At 38.0% G+C, this 18,547-nt stretch overlaps 1 protein-coding gene across 1 annotated transcript in view; it reads left to right on the forward strand.

Moving 5' to 3' along the window:
- The window catches only part of LOC122809633 (vitamin D 25-hydroxylase-like), a 734,566-nt gene that overhangs the window by 408,780 nt on the left and 307,239 nt on the right, over positions 1-18,547 (forward strand). Inside the window, exon 4 of the mRNA XM_044081269.1 lies at positions 9,833-9,993. Within this exon, the coding sequence (XP_043937204.1) occupies positions 9,833-9,993 (161 nt within the window). The remainder of the gene's footprint in view (positions 1-9,832; positions 9,994-18,547) is intronic.

Consider the following 18,547-nt stretch of genomic DNA (forward strand, 5'->3'; position numbering starts at 1 on the left):
CCACCACCTTTATCAGGGTTTCATAACCCGAATGTTGTGGCTAGAAATAATTTTGGGCAAAGCCATTCTCTCAGATGATAATAGGTTGTCAACAAACTTGTTCTGAGGAGTACACACTGCCCTTACTCATTATGTATTCAAACACCCCTTCAAAACCGGCCACCAAGGGATGCATTGGGGGAGCAAAAGTACTTTTCTTCTTGTATACAAATAAGGGAAAATATAAGGCCACAATTCTCATTGGCAAAACTTAAATATAAATTAATTTTACATGTAAATAACTTTAACTCAACAAAAATGTTGGCAATATTAGATATGAATTGCAGGACAAAGGAAAAAGCTTTACTCAGTATATTAACATGGCTGGTCATAATAATGAAGCCACTAAAATTATGTATATGGAAATCATTAACATCAGCCATACCTAAATCAACAAACTTAACAACTGCAGTTACCTTCTTCTACCACTGCCCCTGTTCTGGCATTACCATCCTCTGTGATGGGTCATTGGTTGATGAATGTCTCAACAGAGCCAGACCATGGTAAAATGGGGGCATAGGCAGGGTAATGGATCAGGATCCCCACAGCAGCCCGCTACAGCCCCCTAGCTATTCCAGTGTCCCGTTACTTGACTATTTCTCCTTACCATAAACACTGTTCATACATGTCAGTGCGCATACTATTTTCTTCTTTACTTCTACAATGATTACAGATATCTGCATTTAATTTAAAACTTTTATTTTAAATTTTATAGCACAAACACCATGAGACATTTGATAAACAAAACAATACAGTCTGATGATAAAAACAAACTTAGTATTCACAGTAAACTTCTCTGCCCTTGAAACTCATATTCACTGAAATAGCATTGAAACTCACATTCAAAGAAAATGCCTTGGCCAGTGGAAGATTAAGTTTACCTTTGAGCTGTTTTCAAACCATAGGCCTCTTGCACACACTTAGGACCATGTGCATATGTTCTTTGATTCACCTTCCTGATTACATTAAATTATATTCCTTGTATAATACAGTACCGCTTGTTGGAGTGCATTTTAAATTTGTAGTTTTGAACATTTTTCCAGTAAGCAATGAAACAAAATATATGAACCAATAATGACAAAACTGTCCATTTCAGAACATTTCAGCCATAAAAGGCCCCTCAAACTTCTGTCATTACAATCCCCAATATCAGTCAATATGCACAATCTCTGCAGAAGTAAAAGTCATCTGAATAATTCCATAGTAAAGAGATCTGCAGCTGCTGAAAAGGCTAATACTAGCAAAAAACTTTATATTTCAGTGTTTCATCTACAAGTCAGTGCCTGCTGCCATTGAAGAATAAATTTCCTATGTTGCATTAAAAAATATACGTAAGCTGTTAATATTGCAATAGGGACTGGATGGCAAACTGACAACAGATTCATAGTTACTAGGCATCTCATCTAAAGGAGGACATAGCACCCCACCCCACCCTTAAAGTACAACATGGTATCAGCAATCCACCTACATAGTGTGGGAGTAGAACCCACAGAGTTCTGCATCAAAAACAAGCATACTATCTGCTGAGCTACTAACACAGTTCTCAAATGTTCTAGTACAAACAGTAATGACCATTTGCTAAACAAAACAGATGCACACTGAAAACAGACTTAGCATGAGCAGCAGTAAACTTATCTTCCATTGAAGCTCACAATTCCTTGAAAATGCACTGAAACTAGTAGTAGTCTGATAGCTAGTGTAGACGATTCAGGCTCTTTTCTCCTGTAACTAAGGTACAGGGTTTGAGCTTGAGCCTGGTTAAATTAATTAACTTGTGACCCCTAACTAGGGCATTACACAGACATACACACATACACATAAACACACATAAACACACACACACACACACACACACACACACACACACACACACACACACACACACACACACACACACACACACACAAATTAGTTTGTTCTGTGTGCATATGCAGATGCTACTAAAGATGCAGTCTCTGTGTATCCTTAAAGAAGAAATGTAAGTTTGTGGCAGCCCCCCTAGCAATTGTGCCCTAGGTGGTTGCCTTGGTTTCCAAATGCTGGATCCATCTCTGTGTCCAAGTTTCCCTGCCTGGCCTACCTTTCCAATTTTCTTACAGTGGAAATATCTGGAAAAGCTTTGTTCATCCCAGGAATGGGGTCCAAGTCCAATCTACCTGGAGAAGAATGATACTGTAATTCACTCTGCAATGCAGGATCGTGGTGAGGGGGCAAATAATAAGCTCACTTCTCTTCATAAGCAAATTTGTCTCTGTGAAATTTCTTTTGTTTGTGTATATTGTTCTGAGAAGCTGCTCTATCCACTCTAATAAAATATCAAATTACTCAGTCTGGAAGTGGAAAACAAAAAGTCCCTTTTGATATTGAAATCAAGAACCTTAATTTCTTCAAGTTTGAAAAGTTTTCACTCATCTTTTATAATCAGATACATGAGCTGGCAGTCTGTATGATCAAAGAACTCAAGTAATTTACAATGTAAAACTGAATATGCCTATAAGCTAATCGGCAACTTCCAGAGGAGTAGACCCTGCGGAACTTGCTTAACACCAATACATTCAGTCAAGAAAACTTGTCTAATTGAAGGTTCCTATATTTTATTAGTTTAGATTCAAGCATCTTCAATTTTGAAGTTAAAGATGTATTGTCACCAGAAGCAAAATTACTGAAATTGGTGGAAGTCACCCAAGTATCCAAGTCAGGTGAAACCTAATGATGTCTATCAGTATTCATAGCAGCCTCAATGAAAGAAAGGGATGTCTGGGCTGATTCTGGATAATGAGCCCTGCTGAACATTGGAAGAACCATGAACCAATTCCAAAGAATTAGGGAAATATCTGACAATTTGCTGTAGTAAAATGGTTAAATAAGTCTTTTTATAGACAATATGTTTATGTATTTTTATATACATTTATGTGTTTTATAAAATTGTTTTATTGTAGGCATGTATGCTTATTTGACTTGCTTGCTATTGGTTACTTCTATTATGTTATATTTTTCTTATGCTGCATTTATTTTTTGTTTTGTTCGAGTTTTAAGAGGTCTTGACTAGGGTCATTTAGAAACGTTAGAAAAAAATTCCTTTGCAGACAGTGAATAACATCCAGCTAATTAGTGGGATGAGCTGAGAAACAGCATTCCTCTTTAATTAGAAAATATTGGAGGCATCTTGATATAGCTGGCATGCCTATTTGACTTAATTGCTGTTCTCTGCCTGACTATTGCTGATCTCTGCCTGCATATGATTTTTCATACCCACCCACCTAAGTGTTGTTGTACTCTTAAACTTGGTGGCTTTTGAGTTGCCCGCCCCCTAACATTAATCTGATTTTGGACACTCCTCCCAGTCCCATCTCATCAGCTCATTCTACTGAGTACAGAGAGATCAGTTGGGAAGGCCTAGCCCCTTACTCTCTTAAACTTGAATTATGTTTTTGTACTTTATTTAGCTACTTTTACTGTGTGTCCTTCTTTCGACTTTATTACTTTATTTTGCTTTTTGCTGCTTGTTCTTAAAATATTTCAATTGCATTTATTCTGCTGTATTTATGACTGATTGTTAGTAGCCTCACTAAATTGTAACTGTTATTCTTAGCCTCTCAGCACTTGGGTTTCAAACTAGTTATCTTATATAAGGAAGGATTATGGTTTACACTATTGTGGCTGGAGAGGTAGCTTACATCCTTATAAGCTGGAAATTGCTAGTTGAAGGCTTACTGTGCCTCTTATTCCAAAAGTGTCTTAGTTCTGGTTTAAGCACTTGGGCTTCAGGCCAGTTATTTTACATTAAGAAGGTTTGTGGTCTATACTCTTTTGGGAGGAGAGGACAGCCTCCATCCCTCTGAGCTGGGAATTACTGGTTGAAGGCTTATTGTGCCTTTCATTGAAAGTGTCTTTGTTTTGGTTTAAGCTCAATTAACCAGAGCTTCTCTGCATTTTGCATCCTTTATCAGAGGTCCAGAGTGTTTCTGCTTGAATCCAAGCCATTCAAAGCTAAGAACAAGAAATTAAGCTTTTTTTGAGTTGGTCTGCAATTTTCATCCGTATTTCATTGTTTTACTGCATTAATTTGTACCTTTTTATCTGTTTTTACTGTTTGTGCCTGCTTATTGCATGCACTTGTTTTGCATTGAAATATTGCTTAGCTAGCATAAACCTGATCCAGACTTGCTAAATGTAGCCTGTGTTTCATATACTTGAACTCAGATCCAGCCATCTTACATTAAGAATGTCTGCCCTGCATCTTTGTGGCAGAAGAGTGTTGGTAAAGCCTTGTCTGAGTTGGGGATTGCTGGATGAAGGAGCATTGTGTGATTTCCTATTGTCAGTCTAGTTTAAAACTGTTTAATTTCTCCTGTATATAAGCCTTGCTTTTGCGTGCAGTTGCACACCTCACAATGGGGGTTAGTAATGCCTTGTATAGAAGCAAATGCCTAGAAACTATTTTTCCCTAGACACCAGTAAGTGAAACCCTCTTGGGTTACCTGCTGCTCTGCAGGCAATGCAACTACACATTTCTGCACTGCAGGCAATTCAGCTGAGCACTGAGCAGTGTTGACCCACTTTTCATCCTTGTTTTTCAATAGAATAAGTCACCTTGTTAATCAAAGAGCAATAGCTTATCTAATTTGCCCACTAACAAATTAGTACTTAAGAATTATCTGCTACTGTGTCAGTTTTCCAACATTTCTCCAGCCACCTTTATTGACATGGGCATCTTTAGGCAATGTAGCAATTGTCTCATGTATACTGACAACCACTTGCTCCTAAAGCAAACAAATATAGTATGTGAGAAATGTAACTATACTATGAAACTAGAATCAGTCCTCTCACATAACAATAAACAAAATATCAAATGGGTTATCAGCATACACACCTCTCCTCTCACACAAGATAAAGTCAAGACACATAATCCCACATACATGGAGTTACTCACTAAGAGCCTACCAAAAGACAAGAGACCAACCAAATGCAAATAACCTACACATACTGGTACATGAACACCATCCACCACTACACATAACACACATATCAGTGTCTCAACAATTAAGATCCTAAAGCAAAACACCTCTAAATCTAATGTCCTAGTCATAGGCGACTCAGTAGTGTGAGACACACAGATGTACTCCTCACCAGGTTGGACAAGAAGAGGGTCATGGTCAGCTATCTGTCAGGTGCCAGGATCCATCAAATCATACACACTCTCAAGTCACTCAGCAACAATTACCATTATGACTCTGTTATACTGCATGGAGTGAATGACTTGAGATGTACCTGTCTAGATTATATGAAGAGAGACTAACTTGAGCTCTCAGATTATGTTTCCTAGGCAAGCATGTCTCTAGCCCTATCTCCAAAGAACAGGTCATACAGGTGCTGTCCAAGGCCAAAAACACAGTTTGAAGTAAACATCAGACCTGACACTCCCACTGGAGCAAAAAACTGAAAAAATTATCCAAAGCAAACTATAGCCTGCTAAGCAACGGTATAAAAAGTTTCAAATCCCCTGCTAACACAGCCAGCAATGACTCCTATGCAGAAAAGTACACAAATGCCCTATATAGCCATTTAAACAAATGTATTGACTCAGTGGTACCTGACAGGACTTAAACCAGGTACTCCCAAAAAAATAAGCCACCCTGGTAGACTGTAAGTATAAATAAGTTATATAACAAAAGAATGAAACTGATAGCTGAGATCAAGATGAACCTTACTCAACAGAGAAAGAATACACTCCACAGTTTGAACAAGCAAATTAGATATCTTGTAAAGTCCCCTAAAGCTAGTTATGAGACTAAATTAGCATCCCTAGCTAAAGACAACCATAAGGCATTCTTTAGCTACTTCTGAAACTTAAAGAGAATGCTCAGCTGTGTGCCAGTCTTATAGTGGATGGTATCACTCACATTGAACCTGAGAAAATTGCCAACCTTCTAGCTGACAGATATGGCAATGACTTCACCCCCCCCCCCATCTTCACCAGCCATACCCCAAAGCATTCTTGACAACAGTCTACTAGCAAGTATCTCCAAAGAACAGGTCATACAGGTGCTGTCCAAGGCCAAAAACACAGTCTCTATGTGACCAGATAACATGGTTGCTTACTAAACAATATAAAATAAGACCTATTGGAACCACTTTGCACTCTCTTTAACCTGAGCACTGGCTTTGTTCCAGCAGAGTGGATAACAGCAACAGTAACCCCTTTACACAAAGGGGGGTCCATCAACATACCCAGGAAACTATCAGCCCATAAGCCTAATCAACCGTATCTGCAAGGACATGGAAAGAATGATCATGCACTTTATCAACAAGGACACAGGTGACCTTCAAACTCTTGACCCGACCCAGTTTGGTTCTGTCAAGGATAGATCTTACTTATTAAACCCAGTGGCCTTCTTTGAGAATGTCACCAAAGCCCTCTATGAGGGTGAAGCAGTGCATACTGCCTATCTTGATTTAGCCAAGGCATTTGACACACTCCCCCACTCGGGGATTATTGAGAAACTGTCCCAGCTGGAGATTAACCCATACATCATTAGATGGGTAACTAACTGTCTTACTGACAGAATGAACACTGTCAAAGTCGGGGAGTCCACCTCCACCAGTAGACCAGTGGGGTACTACAAAGATCTGTGCTGTGCCCTCTACTGTTTAGAATCTAATTCTCTGAGGTCCAGGTGAAAGAAGATGGCCTGTGACTTACCAAGTTTGCAGATGGCTGCAAACTGGGCAGAATCATTGAATTCCCCAACCATATAAACATATTACAGAAGGGGCTAATGCAGACAAATGATTGGTGCCAAAGTTACAGACTAAAACTAAATGCAAAGAAAATGAGTCATTATCTCCTTAGGCAAAGAAGTAAACCCTGCTAATTATGATATTGATAACACTCCCTTTAAGCTCAAACCTAATGGTGCAAGGCTTGGGAACACAGGTTGATAACAATCTAAACTTTGATCACCAAGTGTTCATAGTGCTAAGGAAAGCCTACATCATGCATTTCATAAATAAGGGCATCACATCCAAAACTAAGTATTCGACCTTTATCAGACCACTAATTGAGTACAATGCTGCCTTCTGTATGTATCTCACCAGACACCTGCATGAAAAGACTGAAAGCCCTGTCACTGTACTCTGTTTCATACAGGCTGCTGAGAGGTGACCTGTGCCTGGTCTACAGACCAGTCTCTGACTCTGCCCTAATGGAAATGCTGCACATTCGCAAATCAAATTGGACAAGAATCACTCGCTCCAGGGATCTCAATCTAGCCTGTGACATTAACAAAACATGTTGGAGAGACAGATATATCTCCCAGAGATTGACACTCCTCTAGAATAAGCTTCTACTTCACATGAAGCAGAGCTCCTCAATGACCCTATTTAAGTGCAATCTTGACAACTGGATGGGTGTCTGCAAATTCACCCTGGTGGTGTCACCTATGTCCCTCATGGACAGGGGTAGTCCGTGCTGATCATAGAATCACTCTAACAATGACCATCTAACTATGGTCAATTAGGTTTACATGTTTTTTTTACATGGCTAGGCTTGGAAAGGCCCTAAGGTCATTAGCCTAGTAACCTCCTATGAATCTATGAACCTATTAGATTATTTAATAACATTTACCTTTAAGAATATTGCTATTTATTATTTATTTATTTGACATTTGTTGACCAGGTTGGTCCAGCTGGGACAGAGCCCATTTTCAGTGGAGACCCAGGGAGAACAGCTCCACAGCTAATACATACATCTAAGTTGAGTAGTACAGAGATAATAGTACAGAATTACTATCAAAGTCACAAGTACATATCTACAAAAACAGGTTAACATGAATGACAAATTAGTCTGTACATATCAGCACATATTAGTGTACAGTGCAGAATAAAAAAGAAAACAATACAGATAAAATGTACAAGCAAAGAATAGTGGTTACAGTGTGGTAAAAGGTAATTAGCTAAGTGTTTCTAAGCTTGGTCTTTCAACCGTTGAAAGGTATACATTAGTACAGGTTAAACTGGCTTGTGAAAGGGAGAAGAGGAGGTAGCATGAAAGATTGTTTTAAGAGTGTAGGTTCAAGACAGAGAGTTAGGAAAGATGATTTGCAGTGTTGAAGTGAATAAAGATGGGTCTATATTATAACATCGAAGTCTAAAAACATCAAATGTTATAATATTGACCCCATTCAATCAAAACACCAGAAAACCGAACATTCAGAATAGCAAATTTTTTCCCAGGGAAAAATGTGCTGTTCCGACAAACATACATTCAATTCAAGCACACCAAAATAAATAATCCACACACATACACTTCACGAAACCCTACACTAAACCAGACATACACCACTAGCTACCCACTTACATTAACCCAACCCTAAGGTAACTAACTATCACACACTCACCTTACCCACTCCCTAACCCTAACTCTCCTACCCCACCCTAACCCTCCTGTCCACACAATCGCACATTTACCTGACCTGTGCCCTAACCCTAGCTCACTTAACCCGCCCCTAACTCTAAAGTCTGTCACTACTGCACACTCGCCTCACCCACGCCCTAACCCTAAAGTCCCTAACTACTGCACACTCACCTTAACCCAGTCCTTTTGCTCACTTACCTTAACCCGGTCGGTAACCATCGCACCACACTTACCTGAACCCAATCTGTAACCTCCATTCGCTCACTTTCCTAAACCCGGTCCATAACCATCGCACCACACACTGCTGTAAATAGTGAAGCCACAGACCACCAAAATCTTACCATAGGTAAAATTCGATCTTCTGAGGCTTCGCTATTCTCAGCTTTCACACTAAATGGTTCAATATTATAACATTCAAAGTTTTTGAACTTCGATGTTATAATATGGACCCAATAGAGATAAGGAAGAAGGTAAGATCTCACTGAAGTAGAAGAAAGGTGAGATATTGGGGGGCTATAGAGGTGGGTCAGTCAGGGGGAGATAGCATAGGCATAGTTTATTTTTGCATAAGTGATTATTTACTGCCTTTCTGAAATGTAATTTGGTCCAAGGTGTCAGATGTCAAATGGCAGTTTATTCCAGTTTTCATACGGGTAACAGCTATAAAGGATTTTTTCCTATGTTAATCTTGGGTTTGTGGATTGACAGGAGATGCTGGTCAGAGCTCCGGAGTGTTCTTGCTGGGGTGTAGGAGGAAATGATGGATGAGATGCTGGGGCTGAAAGAGGACTGGTATAGAATAGAATGAATTATATGAAGCTGAGAGAGGAAAAGGTTTGTGGGGAATTCTAATCAGTTCAATTTATGGAGTGCTAAGCAGTAATGAGAGGAGTGTGGTAGTTCAACAGCAAATTTAACTACCTTGCTGTATGTGAACTCTAGTTTGGTAATGAGTGAGGTCTGTAAATTGGTGAGAATTTGAGAGCTGTAGAGAAGGATTGCGAGTAGGTAGGCATGCGATAGAGCTGTTTTAGCTTTACTTGAGAGAAAGTTTTTGCTTCTGTAAAGGAGACCAAGTTTTTGATGTGTTTTCTTAATGTTACTTAGAACATAATGTGTTTAGTTGAATCAATTTGGTTTAGGGACATTGTTCACTGGTTTTAAATTTATTGTATTCAGTATTTAAGTGTCATTCTCTATGGTCAGGTGAAATCCTTTGCTATTTCAGGATGAAAGCACTTAGGAAAATAAAGTTATATTTAAGGTCTTTAGACTGTTCCCATTCTTTTTTGTTTATTTTTGTGTTTGTTTTAGCTTTTTTCCATTTGAGGAGTGGCAAGGTATACATTAGTTCTTAATTTCTTAATGTATTTTCAGGTCATCCTTTTGATCCAAAACCATTAATCCATGCCTGTATCTCGAAAATTATCTGTTGCATTTTATTTGGTGAACAGTTTTACACCAAGAAAGAAGGATTTACCAAAATGGTTCAAATGATTGAAGAAAACATAAAAATGTTTGCAGGAATCTGGGGACAGGTAACTATGACCTAATTTCCTCTTCCATGTTTTATTTGTGCATCTCTGTCTTTTCTAAATGATTTGCAGTACTTATGACCTAGGATATTATGTATAAGCAAGATCCCACAACAGTAATATTTTTTATGGCTGGAGAATTACTTTTTAAATGTTAATGAATGTTCTGAAAGTTTTTCAACAACTAAGAAGAAATGAACAGCAAAAGCATGGTAAGGGCATTATAGAACAACTCAAAAGCAATTGCACAATGAAGGGGATAGTCCGATGTCATCAGAATTTGGATACACCAGATGGAAAACTTGCATTTGAAGATTAGATGGGAATATGGGCTTTAAATTTTTTAGAGGTTGTGCCATACTGAGCAAATCAATTCCTGAAGAAAGCAGCCATAAAGCTTTAGGATACTCACTATGTGAATGTGCACATTGTGGCAAACTATGTGATTCATGCAAGACTTGAGAAGGCACAGTTAGTAGAATGAGTGTTCCATGCTAGATCTTCCAAACCTCCAGATCCTCTAGGGGAGTTCACTTAACAGATCTGGAAGTAGTGTTTTTCCTTCAATAACTAGATAACATTATTGTTTCTTTGGATATGAAAAATGTCCTCATTTGGAAGGACACTCCTCTTCTGTGTCATCCAAAATTTGGTACATAAACAGAGGGGCTCAATAAAAGGAAGGTATATTTCCTTCTTCCACAGTTCTTTCCTCTTTCTTATTACCCATTTAAAGAGCTTAGTCATTCATAAGTATTTATGATGTTTTCTACAAAATTTCTGTGCCATTCACATATTTTGGGCCTAAGAGACACTGCTGCTCTTCTGGAATCCATTTATTTATATTGAGTCTGTTTTCACAATTAATGTTAGAAAAGGATTCCTATACATGTTCACTGCTGCAGGACATACTGTATGTAAGGGTCCGATTTTGAAATTCCACAATTTTAAAGCTCAGAACATCGAAGTTGTGGAATCTCAAAATGAAAAAAAAAATCTAAAAAAAAAAAAAAAAATCACATTTTTGCAGGGGACAAGCCCCCTGCACCCCCCATGTGAGGGGCTGTGCCCTCCATACCCCCTGCAACTTAAATATACCAACTCCAAGATCACACTACAGTGAAGACAACAGTAAATTCCTGTTGCACACTGTATGCCAATCTCCATAGACAGGTTTCGAAATTCTACAACTTCAATGTTCTGAGCTTTGGTATTTAGAGCTTCAAGAATTGTGGAATTTTGAAATTACAAGGTGGACCTGTATGTATACAATGTCTGAGCCCTTACTTTGGCAAGACACTTGTATTTGTTGTAGATCCTCTAATTCAATTACTTTACCTCAGGCATATCAATCAACAAGCCCGTGACTGTCCCCAAAGTATAAAAAATAAAAGAAGAGGGTCAACAAAGAGAAATCATCTTCCTTGTCATTCTCTTTCCACAAGTAAAAGAGGGATCATCAGCATCCCATGCTTTTAGTACAGTTAGCATCATTTTATTAATGTTATTATATCAAACATTCATCTTCTCCTGGGCATCCCACTAATACCTGGCCTATTATCCACACAGATGCTCAGTTGTTGAAAAATGGATAGACTGTCCTCAGCACCAACATTTTGATCCTTGGGTCAGCAGTAAATGTGTCAAGATCTTTGACTGAAGGTTTTGAGAAGGATGCATCAGTAACATATTCTAAACACTGTTGATAGTTGGGTACTAATAACATGCTTAGGAATTTTAAAAGGTTTACTGGATTTATGGGAGGTATTCATCCAGTTGGCCATATCCCACTTGATGGCTTGGAGTCACCATAGAGAGCTAGACCCCCAATGACCTATATAGGATTCCTCAAAGGTTACTGGATGCCAAGAGAAGAGTGCCATCCAGCTAAACAGATCATTGTCCTTCCTCCTAAAGTACCTGGAAGAATGTTTAGGGTCTTAGTCTAGGTCTTAAGATCCCGAAGTATCTGGAAGAATGTTTAGGGTCTTAGTCTAGGCCTTGAGATCCTTAGTTTGCATAACTCTTAAAACCTGGAACCATATCTGTAGAGACCCTCAATTAGTACAATGAGGAGCTTTGGGAGTGCAAAGTATGAATGCCTTTGCCTAGAGGGCATGAGAGTTTACTTAATCTTGATCTCTGTCTTAAGTTTCACTGTAGGGTAACCAACTGTCTTCACTTCGTACAGTTCTTTCATTTTCTTAGTTCAGGATTTCATTCTCTCTTTCTTACCCTCCTTCTTTAATACAACCCAGTAGCTTTTCCTGTCTTTATTTTCTGTTGTTTTTCTGTATTAGTCACTGTGTTCCTCAAAAGGTAGGATTATGTCTTCCTATAAACCCTACTCTCTGCTACTGTGATATCCCTAACAATACTTCACTGATGTTAAGCCATTCAGTGATATCATCTATGTTGGTCTCTTATTCTTCCAATCTGTCTGCATTGCTGAGCACTCTGTCAAGGAAATTCTTTTTGGTGGTTGGGGTCCTCATTCTAGATTAATCTAGCCTAGATAGTCAATAAAAAAAGAAAGACCTATAGAAAAATAAGACATTGGTGCCATGGGGGGGAAAAAGATTTCTGAGAATAATACAAAAAAATGAAACAAAGTTTGCCTGGCATATCAGAGTAGCTGCTTAAAAGAAAATGACAAGGCAATGATGAAATGGTAGAAAATATTTTGTGGACTGAATGGCAAGAAATTTAAGTTTTGTTGAAAGAGTGGAAGGTAAGTTTTAAAACATTGTGGACTAGTGGAACAGACAAAATTACTTAATGTGTATCCCATCTCTGTAAGTACAGAAAAGGACTAAGATAGGCTCCCAGCATGGGAAGAAAAAGCAAATATGGATAAAGACAAATTGATAGACAGAAGCATGACAAGGAAAGAAAGAAAAAAGTATTTCCATGGGCATCAAGACCATGGTCCAGATGAACTGTCTCTCTATGATTGCTAACAAATGCATCAGTAACGCTTGGTGATGCACGTGCAAAACTGCATGATATTTAACTAGTAAATGAAGTGGTGACAAAACAGTGTTGGTTATAGTCAGAGATTTTATTTACACATAAATAATCTAGAAAAGAGGCAAGTGATTAAAGTCCTTCTGATTAATTCATTCAACATTTATTCATTTATTTAATCATGCATTAATTTTTAAACTAGTTGCCCTAATAAAGGTTGCAGTGGTAGGAAGCTGAACAGGCTGTGCCAACCTTTCTTAGTCCCAGGTGCTTTCAAGCAAGATGTGAGAATGAGATATAATCCTTCCCAAAGGCTCTCCTTTCACTGAACCATGCCTGGCACTTTCTTCACCAAGAGACACCCAAGGGAAGTCCTCACAAATTCCCCAAACCATTAAATTACTCCTTTCAACTGAAAGGAGCATTAGCTGTGATTTGAGCTATTGCTGGAAGTTAAGTTCCAAGTTCCTCATTTTCATGGACAATGAGCCCAACTACATTGGAAAGGAGCTTAATTTCTGTTGTTTTTATCTGCAGTCTCATCCTTTCAATCATTGGGCAAGTCTCATGACCATGGGTAAGAATGGTGACACAGAATGACCAGTAAATTGACAGCTTTGTTCTATGATTCACCTCATGCTTCAACACTGCAATCCACTACCACACCTGCAATACTACTGCCACTGCACCCGCCTAGTGGTCAAGCTCCCAATCTCTTCTACCTTCACTCAGTCCAAGATCCTAGAATTCCCATAATGTGTTGCATTTAACCAAGTATTAATCTGAAATCAATGTAAAAGTCACTCATTTAAGGGTATCCTGGTTATTATCATTTTGTATTTGCCTTCTGCTTTCTTTGATAGTCTAATATCTCTTGTAACTAACCTTATTAATTTGTTCCTCTATGTCATGGCTGAAAGTGAGCCTCCACTATTTACCACACAGAGTTAAAAAAATAAATAAACTCAAACACAAATAAATAAATACTTATATTAAACTCTTCTACCTAGGATATCTGTTTAGTTCTCACCTGCAAGAGAGCCATCTATTCTTTTCTAGCAGAGAACCATGATATCTGACTTGGAGTTGTCAATTTTCATCCCTCCTGCTTTACAGTAACTACTGAATCATTCAATTTGGATTAACACTGATATCCAGCTGCATATTACTCTCTTGAGGCTAAGAGGACATCTTCATCTTCAAACAACAATGATGCAGTTGTCTCACATCCATTCTGCCCACTCTCCAAGTGTTGGCTGTGACTTGAAATCATGTCCCTAAAAATCACACTGAGAAGGGAAAACAAGGCACATCATCAGTAGATGGCCATATACCAACCTTGAGGGTGCTTGACTTAACATCACGAGTCTGGACACAACTCTCACTTCTCAAATGCAGGGACTGAATGGCATTTAGGAGACATGCACTTTTTAAGCATGTCTTTACTGGAAAGGGGAGTAAGACTAACCCAGAGTCATATATACCCTTAAGTCTACTTTCATGTTGTGGAAAATAATAGAAAAGATAATACTGGATAAGTTATTGTCAGAACTGGATAGGTTGGGACTTGAAACCATATATCAGCATGCATATGTTGAAAACAGATCTATTACCACCCATAACATGATGCTCTATGACAATATAATAATGGCTATGAATGAGAAATTGTGCTGTGATGTAATTTATATAGATTTAACTTCAGCATTTGACAAGGACATGCACAAAACCCTGATCAATAAATTTGTACAACTAGGTATTGATGTACTGTTGATAAGATGGATGGCTGCATGGCTTACAAATAGGACATGGCAAGTATCATACAGCAACTGGACAGGTGAAATCCTTGGTTACAGTTGCTGTATGATACTTGCCATGTCCTATTTGTAAGCCATGCAGCCATCCATCTTATTGATGTACTGTTGATAAGATGGATGGCTGCATGGCTTACAAATAGGACATGGCAAGTATCATACAGCAACTGGACAGGTGAAATCCTTGGTTACAGTCAGGGTGTCCCACAGGGCTCTGTCCCAGGCCCTTACTTGTTTAGATTGTATCTTTTAGACTAACTTTTTCATCTGAGGTGTTCTACAGTCTATATGTAGACGACCTGAAAATGGGTAAACGGATTACATTTGTTACTGATAAGATATGTCTGCAAAATAACTTGACTAAACTGACCATTTGGGCACAGGAGAATAATATGGTGATAAATACATAAAAAACTAAGCATATGACATTTGGGAGACATAAATTGAAAGGTGAATATTTAATACAGCACACAGTGATTGAAACTGTAGACTCATTTAAGGACTTGGGTATATGGGTAGATTCAGTTATGAGTTTTTCTAATCATGTCAACCAATTGGTTTATGATAGTTCTAGAACTATAGGTTGTATAAAATGGTTTATAAAGTCTAGGAAGTCAAAAATAATGAAGCCACTGTTTGTTAGTTACATTAGACCCAAACTTGAGTATGGAATAACAATATGGAAACCCTATAAAAAAACAAGCATGAGTAAACTGGAAAGAGTGCAGGGGAATATACCAAGGACATCCATGGATGTGAAAATTTAAGTTATTATGAAAGACAAAAATATCTGAACTTGTACAGTATTTCTTACAGATATGTAATAGGAGATCATATTCAGGTATATAATTCATTTAGAGACAACTACCTCTGGGAATGTTTGGGATTATCAAAAAGTACTAGAGAATCATCAGACAGCCTATGCAGAAGATTCTATAGGAATAAGAAGTGTACTAATTGGTTCTCTGACAGAATAGGTGATGCATGGAACAGTCTACCAAATTACATTAAAGCAAGTACTAGTTTAGATATTTTTAAGAACAGCCTGGGCACTTATTTTGGGAACAAGTGTTTTGGTATATTAGCAGGCTAGAAGGGCATTTATGCCCATGCTTGAAATATTTGTATGTATACATGTATGTACTTTTCAAAAGACATTTGGGATAAAAGTTCATATCCATTTTTCAAGTCCATAAAGCACATGTAGATAGTAATTATATATTTCCATGACCCGTCCAATATTTGCATAAAGACAAAGAGTCAATCCATCGTTTGACAGTCAGGATAAAATCCACTTGGCTTCTACATTAAAGTATTACTTGTTGGATGAGGTCTCTTCTGAGCATCCTGGTGCATGCTTTTCCATGCAGGCTGAGAAGTGTGATACCTCTATATATGGAATACACCTAACTGACCCTTTCTGAAAATGAAGACTACTGACCCAGTTTGACAGTAGAGAAGTAATATGTCAGCCTTCCATGCAGCACCTGACACTCCAACAATGTCCATGTCTTCAGCAATTCCAAATAGATCTCATGCACTCTGCAGTCTTGCCACATCAGAAATGTGTTATCACTGCAATAACTTCATCTGCCAAATGGCTGCAGTTCTATCATCTGCTGGTAGTGAAAGTGAAAAGTGTGACCACCGGATTCAGGACTTCCTCAAAGTACTCCTTTCATCTCTCAACATTGTCAGTATTTCACTATCCTTACTGATACAGTATTCTGTTTACCTCTTCTTTACTACAGGAACATTTATCAGATCATCTCTGAGCCATCCAAAAGTCATTGCCAAACTCCCCTTATACTCTAACAAAAATGCACTACATCCTTAGTTTCTAAAACAATCTTCTACCAATATTGCAAAAATCCTTAATGATATCTTCAATCTTTCTATTAGTACTGGTAATATTCCCACAAATTTCAAACATGTTCTTATTATCCCACTTCCAAATACACTTGTACCCTTCATACTGCAAGACTTTAAACCCTTATCCATCCTCTGCCCCCTAACAAGTTTTTAAAAAAGTTTATCTTAAATCAGATGACTGGGCATATCAATATGTATGGACTTCTAATAGATCCTCAACATTGCTTTAGGAAATTGTATAACACCATCACTGTACTTTATACAATCAGTTAGCAAATTTACTAACCTTTACTGGTTAACCCAGGTGTTGGAATGTTCACAGACCTACAAAAGGCCTTCCATCATGTTAAAGGACACCTTGTAATAGAAAAGCTATGAAAATTATGATTTAGCATCAATGTTCTCAACTCACTGACCAGCTACCTATCTAACCATATCTTTGCCATTCTAAGTAATGACCAAATGTTGTCTTCAGAGAGCTTCTATTCCAGAGTCCCACAAGGATCAGTTGTTCAATGTTGTTTTTTTTTTCCTTCATGAATAACATCACTAAAACTATTTCCTCCTGACTCTTTTGTACTATATTTTAATGTTATTCTCCTCTGTCACTCACGCTCTGCTCTTACTGATCTGGAAGTAAATGATCAAAAGGATTTCACTTCAATCTGCACATGCTTCACTAGGAAAAGCCTTCAGGTAAAAGCCCTCAAATCAGCTGTAATGTTATTTGGTACTCCAGTTAAATTATAAAATTCCCCTGTCTCAACATCAAAATTTTACAACAATCCACTTATAGGTGCCTTGGGTGATCTCTAGATAAATCTGCTAATTAGAATGAAAACTAATACCCTGCTACTCTGCCTTTAACTAACTCACTGATGAGGCCAGATCAGCTTTAGCTAAAGGAGTATGTATTCTTAGACTGGAGTACTTTGTTCCCATGATGGTCTTGTAATCCACCAGAGGCATAAAGTCATTGTAGACCACCTTGAATTAAATCTGTCACTTCATCAGTCTTTCTCCTAACAAACAGCATAATTTCAGTTTCTTAATGAAGGCCAGTGTCTCTCTCTCTCACAGCTAAAGTTAATTTTCTACTGTCACATCTTGCCTGCAAACTGCTCAGTTGAGGTTATTGCCTCTCACTGCCCAATAATCTTCATTATAAATCACTTCATGTGACACTAGGGACACCGTAACATAATTTGTAAGAACAGGCAGACCTCACTTCAAAAAAGCCACTGCAGAAAAATACTTCTAGATAGTTATTCCAGAAAAAAGGAACAATCTACTGAAATAACTGAGATGGAAGAAAAGATATAGAGTTTTCCCATCTAAGCTAAAACATCATCTAGATGAAATTAATAATTGTAAATGTTTCTGAGATGTGATTTAACGGGACCATACCTCTTAACCACTTAGGGCAAGAATTTTAGGCAAAGCCAAAAATAATGGTGGTGATAGGTCAGCAATCATGTACAGATTTTAAATATTGCTCTTACAAACTTAGAAAGCTGCTAGAAAACATGTTCATTTTCTGAATGGGAGGAAGTGTTAAACCCAAATCTCTTTTTTTACTTAGTAACATCATTCCTAAATGATTTGCCAAAAAAACACATATTTTATGAAGAATGCACCAAAAATTGAAGCATAAATGTGGATATTCTGCTGAATACTGGATGTTTGAAATGTATTTATGGGACCATCCTTCAACTCACTTAAAGAAGCCATAAAGAACACCCAAAATTGCTCCTGAATCTACATTAATCCACTTTTAATGTTGTTCACACTAATACTTTACGTTCCATTTCTCCAAATATTGCCCCATACCCTTGCATCATCTCTTAACCCCTCTTTCATCCTAAACCACTCCGTCTTCATTGTTCAGTATTCCCTCCTTCCATTTG

The sequence above is a fragment of the Protopterus annectens genome, chromosome 8.part0, assembly GCF_019279795.1.
Source record: "Protopterus annectens isolate FY-2018-M chromosome 8.part0, PAN1.0, whole genome shotgun sequence".
Classification (NCBI taxonomy): domain Eukaryota; kingdom Metazoa; phylum Chordata; order Ceratodontiformes; family Protopteridae; genus Protopterus; species Protopterus annectens.